At 41.0% G+C, this 6,530-nt stretch overlaps 1 protein-coding gene across 4 annotated transcripts in view; it reads right to left on the bottom strand.

The window, feature by feature from the left end:
- Nucleotides 1-708: 708 nt before the first annotated feature.
- The window catches only part of engl (endoglin, like), a 29,658-nt gene continuing 23,836 nt past the window's right edge, over nucleotides 709-6,530 (bottom strand). For 3 of the 4 annotated variants that reach the window (XM_080447290.1, XM_080447289.1, XM_080447291.1), the window contains exons 15-19: nucleotides 6,241-6,510; nucleotides 5,728-5,857; nucleotides 3,874-3,975; nucleotides 3,534-3,648; nucleotides 709-2,928 (exon numbers count right to left, since the gene is read on the bottom strand). In XM_080447290.1, coding sequence (XP_080303416.1) covers nucleotides 3,536-3,648; nucleotides 3,874-3,975; nucleotides 5,728-5,857; nucleotides 6,241-6,510 — 615 coding nt within the window. In that variant the 3' untranslated portion in view covers nucleotides 709-2,928; nucleotides 3,534-3,535. The remainder of the gene's footprint in view (nucleotides 2,929-3,533; nucleotides 3,649-3,873; nucleotides 3,976-5,727; nucleotides 5,858-6,240; nucleotides 6,511-6,530) is intronic. The other variant, XM_080447292.1, reaches the window with a different exon arrangement.

Genomic DNA, 6,530 nt, shown 5'->3' with positions numbered 1-6,530 from the left:
TTTAGCCACTTCGAGCCAAGATAGGGCTCATAAAAGTGTTTTGTATTTGTTCATGACATGTATTATTGTGTTATTTTTATGCTACGTTGGTGAATTGAATGACATAGGACCACAATGGAAACAAGTCCCCAGGACTTTTTTGTGTCATCCTTTTAGCCTTAATGTCTGACTGTACCTCGTGCTGTTTTACATTTCTTACTAATAAAGTATTCAATCAATCAATCAATCAATCAATCAATCAATCAAACTATCAAACTATCAAACTATCAAACAATAAAATCAATCAATCAATCAATCAATCAATCAATCAATTTATCAATCAATCAATCATTCAATCATGTGTTATGTATCATACATGTTCATGTGTGTCTGCATTTGGTTTTCTTACAATAAACTGCTCATTACAGTTGTCCTTCACAGTTGTCCTGTGTAAGTCATAGCTAGGGCTGTCACGGTTATGAAATTTGACTTGATGATTAATTGTCACTCAAATAATTATGATTAACAATTTAATTGTGTTTCTGTCGTTGAACATTGGAACATTATGAATCAAAATGACATTTCTGTTTGGCTTTTAGGCTTCGTCAACAAAAGTTGCACAGGGCAGATATGACAGATAACTTAATGTACAATGAAATGACTGTTAATAACTTATACAGTAACTTAATAGTGGAAATAGCCGATTTACAAGCTCAGCCTGTAGATCTGCTATTTCCACTATTCTTTTAAATATATGAACATTTTTCAACATTGAAATGATTATGCAAAATAATTGTGATTATCTCAAATAATAACGATTAGGCGATTATGTAATAACCGTGACAAGCCTAGTCATAGCTCCAGCTTTGGTTTATTACATACAGTGATTTTTGAAAGAAGAAAAGCGATACAAGTAAATCATAATATCTAATAACATAATAACACGTACTGTACAGATAACAGTTACCACACAGATCAAACTGTTTTATAACAAGCCCAGCAGAAGTTCACAGTTATGACATAAATACTCCAAATGTGAGTCATGTACACATTGGCACACAAATTCCTCATCTCTAGATGATAAAGATCTGGTTTCGGTCTCAGTCACGAGCAGACCGAGTTCAGATCATCTATGACAAGGGTTCCCAAACTTTTCAGTACCGCGACCCCCCAAAATAATCATATTTAAACTGGGGGCCGCCCACCCTGACAAGCACTTGGAATTGTAGGCATTGCATTTAGTTTGACTCGGTTCCACAGATAAATATTGTGAAACTAGCCGAACAACTAGCCTCACACTGCAAGGCGTTGTGAGCTTGTAGAAGAAGCTTCACAACGTTTGCTTGACAATTTGGCCAATTTGGTATTAAAAATGTCTTAAAAGTTATTAAATTGTAACTTTAGAAATGTGCAGTATAGCGAGAAAACAATGTTGCACATTAAGCTAATCATCTGGGGACCAACCAAAATAATTAGGGGACCCCCCTGGGGGTCCAGACCCCCAGCTTGGGAACCACTGATCTATGAATGCAGACGATGGTCTCCCAAATCAGACAGCTGCTAATTACGAAACTTTTCTTTTTCAATTTTCATCGCTGGGCTGCTGTAGGAAGTAGGCACTGCAAGACGCTGGTATTTTAACACTCTATAGCAGGGGTTCCTGACCTTTTTCAAAAGATATACATTTGGTGTCTCCCCAAGAGACCCAAGCTTACAAAAATACATTATGATTTAAAGGGGCTACACCATGAATGTCATTATTATTATTTTTTGTTTAAACACTCATCTTCATTTCATGGATTTTCTGAATGGGCGTGTCTGAACAGGCCATTTCACATTTTCCCCATGGTGATGTCACCATGGTGATGTCACCATGGGGACATCATTTTAGCTTGTAAATCTTCAACGTAACACGTCAGATTTTCATTTCTGAAAACCTCTTGAAATTCTTTGAAGAAAAAAAAAATCATTATTTAAAAAATAAATAAAATAAAAAAGTTAAGAAAGTTAAAAAAATGATATTACGGGATATTTACTCATATGGCTCTGCGACCCATTTTGGGTCACAGACCCTATGTTTGGGAAATTCTGCTTCTACAGAGTTAAATGAACACTCAGGATTTTGTACATTTGTCATGTGTGTACATTCATGTGATGTATGTATATCAGTGATGGAAAGTAACTAAGTACATGTACTCAAGGACTGTACTTGAGTAAAATTTTTAGGTACTTTTACTATACTGGAGTATTTCCAATTTTCGATACTTTTACTTACTACTTACTATTACAAAACATTAACAACTTTTGCCCTATTTAAACTTTGGCTATTTGAAAATAGCCGATCTACAAGCTCACAATGCATCGCCATGGGACGCACTGTGGGCTTGTAGATCTGCTATTTTCAAAATAATTGTATACTACTATATTTTATACATTATGATACCTTGTTAAATTGGACATTTTGCATAATGGGTACTTTTACCTTTGTACTTTAAGTCCATTTTGATGCCAATTCTTTTGTAAATTTACTTTATGTAAATTTTGATTACCGGACTTTTACTTGTAAGAGAGTGTTTCTACATTGCAGTATTGATACTTTTACTTAAAGACATTTAGTACTTTTTCCAACACTGGTGTACATGTACACACACCACATGTATGTAACATGTGTACACACAGTCTCAGTCTACAGGTCATCCTCCGGCGTCGGGTACGCCTGCGTGTCTTCTAGTACAACAGACTCATGCAAGGCATGTGCATAAACACCTTTGGCACGTGCACACACACACACACACACACACACACACACACACACACACACACACACACACACACACACACACACACACACACACACACACACACACACACACACACACACGCGCGCCAGCCATTTGTCATAATCTCTGGCCTACTTTGCCTTCTGTCTCAGGTTTGCAGGAGGAAATCCTGAGGAGAGAGAGAGAGAAAAAAAGGTGTTCAACCCCAAAATGATGCATCGTACATACTGTATCTTCACTGACGGGTGGAAACCTTGTATGTCCAAGGCCACAGGCATAGCCTAATAAACTTGGTGACGAGATACGCACGCACGTTATAGTGCTGTAAAGTCCCTCAAGTTTTTCTGACAGAAAGCCTTGAGGGACGCAAGTGCATTCATTTATTTGCGGGTCTCTATGTGCGTGCATGCACATACAGACCTATGTGCATGCTTGTGAGCGTGCACGCATGACCGCACAGGGTCGGGACTGAGGAGTCGGCAGTGTTTGTGTGTGTGTGTGTGTGTGTGTGTGTGTGTGTGTGTGTGTGTGTGTGTGTGTGTGTGTGTGTGTGTGTGTGTGTGTGTGTGTGTGTGTGTGTGTGTGTGTGGGTGGGTGGGTGTGCAGAGATAGGCAGTATTCTAAATAAACATATTTCAAATACATATTTCAAATATGTTTGGGTATTTTGCCATTTGTATTTTGCTAAGACGGAAAAAATTGAGATTGTCTCAAGATGCTTTCAGATCTATTTTCAGTATCTGACAGAATATCAACAGAATGAGTCATCACTACCTCTACATAGAAGTGTACTCCATCAACGCAGGGGGGGTCCAGTTGTCATGGCTACCCTGACTCTGCTCCGCACCGTCCGGCACACTCACTTTTCTGATTGGTGGAGGCTGTCTCCCTTTATTCAATCACAACACATCAAATGACCCCATTGATAACGTGAAGACATGAATGAAATAAAATGAATCTCACACACATTCATTTTAGCAGTGTTTTTGGCTAAACCTATAGGTAGCTCTGTTGTCTTAACTTAACTTAACACTTAAGATTGGGAACCACTGGAATGGAGTTTGTTTCTTTCCATAACACAGAGAGATAAACTGCTGTTGGTGGGAGTCATTACCTGTATGAGTGTAGAAGAACCACAGCGCCCCCATTAGGCTGATGCCCAGAGCAAAAGCAGCCAAAACGATCCCCATCACTGAACCAGTATCCACCACCCAGTCTACAGAGGAGACACAGGCAACAGCCAGAGGTCTAAATAATACTTCATTCAGCAAAAAAAAATTATGCTCTATAAGCTCACTGTGACATGTTGTGAGCTTTTAGATTGATGTACAACAAACAAAGTATATAGGGTTTAAGTCAGTCATGTCCAAATCCGGCCTGGGGGCAATTATGGCATGAGGGCCTGCGGCTTCCTTTCTGAAATTTATTATTTTAGTATGTATTATACAGTACATGTGCAGTATTATTTCAGTATAGCCATGTGAAAAAAAAGTGTTTTGAAATTAAGCTGGGCTATTTAAATTGTATTGTATACAAATAAATTGTAGAGACTCTTTCACACATATAAATGTAAGTAATGCAGTGCATGGATGTGAAACAAAATGCAGAAAAAAGTCTGAATTGTTTTTGTTTTGTTAACGCCACAGATGAGTGGCTTACATTTGGCTACACTGCCAACAAAAGGCTATTGATATTGCGCTGTAGTTAAATAAAATAGTTGTTATGGTCCAAAGGTACAGTATGACACAAGATGCAGTCAGTCCTACGTTATTTTTCATTATGTTCAAATATGACCCCTTTGGCAAAACGTTTGGACACCCCTGGTTTAAGTGGTTGCGTTTAGGTTTTACATTAGAGATGGTTAAGGTTATGGGTTTCATGCTGGTTAAGGACACTGGGGCAGGTACCAACTGACACTCCCAGATTTGGAGCTAGTGCAAGTTATGTAATGCTCCGCAGTGGTTCTCAAACCTGTTTGGCTCAGAGCACCCCTGTAAATAACCTTTTCATACACGGCACCCCTGAATTTACATACTGCCATACTAGCACCTTACATTTATGTCATATAATGGTACATAAATATGTAAATCTTTCCCCCTAAGCTACAGTATGTCACAAGGAAAACTTAGGAGAATATCCATTCCCATTTGGACAGATTGACAAGAACTTTAGACTTGACATTTCGTTTAACCGCTTGAAGCATCGCTATTCTGGGGGGAACATTCGGCAAAAATAGCCGTAGATGGGCTATTTTTGAGGAAAAGATTTGGTGTACTGTAGATGGTTAAACTTGAGTGATATTGATACGTTCCAAATATTATCAAAGCATCCGGTGGCTTCTCACCCACTTTGAGAAACCCTTTATTACTGGTACCTGGTATTTCAGAAGCCACAGCCTGACCAGCTGCCCCAAAGACCGGCCACCGAATGGTGATTCTGGCTTAATTGACCTAGATCAGTGGTTCCCAAGCTTTTCAGCTCAAGAACCAAAAGAGAAATCAGACGTTTGCCCGTGTGCCGCCCGGGATTCGAAACCGGGTCTCCCATGTGGAAAGCCAACATCTAACCGCTAAGCCAAAAGGATATCCCTATTGCTCGGGGGAGATATTAGACTTTCAAGCCATCAGGGCCGGGACCTAAGCTAGTGACAATAGCAGATCTACAAGCTCACAATGCGTCACTTTGCGCTGTGTGCAAGCTTGTAGATCTGCTATTTTACGTTTTTTTTTTTTTTTATGGAAATTATTAGATTTTATTTATAAAATACTTTTTGGAATTGTATTTACTCAAGACCCATACAAATTGGGCCTCGACACAAAGATGTGTGCAGACCCACGGTTTGGGAAACGGTGACCTAGACGATGACACACTGGACTGGCTTGCTGCAACGGAGCTGAAGGTCTAAGGACATACGACAGAAGAAGCCTTAACACAGACGACCAATGAGCTCAAAGTGACAGCTCCTTACAGTTGTGTTCTGGGCTGGGATTGGTCAGCTGGGACACGGTCGGTCTCTTGGCCCTCTGGCCAGCAGGGGGCGGTGTTGGTCTGATGGGCTGGGTCACCACCATGGGCCTGAACAGATCCCTGCTCTCACACTGATAGGTGACACGCACACACGCACACACACACACACACACACACACGCACACACACACAAACACGGTTATAGTTAGGTCATTTCCAGCACTTCCGTGACCGTCTACCAGTTAACAGCTTGTAGATCATCTATGTGTGTGTGTGTGTGTGTGTGTGTGTGTGTGTGTGTGTGTGTGTGTGTGTGTGTGTGTGTGTGTGTGAGAGTGCGCGTGCACGAAGATATTAGTATCGGGCGAAAAGTATATAGAACGGTTAATATGGAGCCTTTGACGTCTAGTATAGAACCCTTGGCAATCCAGTCAACTAAGTAAAGAGTTTAAAGCGGTTAATAATGATGCACTCATTTTTCATCCAGGAAGTTGTGCTTGTGAGCTGCGTATACCTGCTGCGTGGAGGAGCCAGGGGACACCAGGGGAGGCAGGCGTAGGTCACATGATGTGTCCCTGTCCCTCCTAGCTGCCTCCGCAGAGCCACACAGACGCACGCTGCAGTGCAGGAACTGCACAGAGTCGTTGAAAACGGGCCGCAGGACAAAGCTGAACCGCAGCGAACGCGCCACTTCCTCCTTCTCCTCCTTCTCCTCCTTCTCCTCCTTCTCCTCCATAGCTGGCGCCTTCCTCCCTCGATGACCTCCTTTGTCCCTTACGGTTGTCTAGTGGTGTGACAAGTTAT

The sequence above is a fragment of the Gymnoscopelus braueri genome (genome assembly GCF_963280865.1).
Source record: "Gymnoscopelus braueri genome assembly, chromosome: 13".
Lineage (NCBI taxonomy): Eukaryota > Metazoa > Chordata > Actinopteri > Myctophiformes > Myctophidae > Gymnoscopelus > Gymnoscopelus braueri.
The sequence above is the reverse complement of the archived record's forward strand: the minus strand, read 5'-3'. Positions and strand labels throughout refer to the sequence as shown.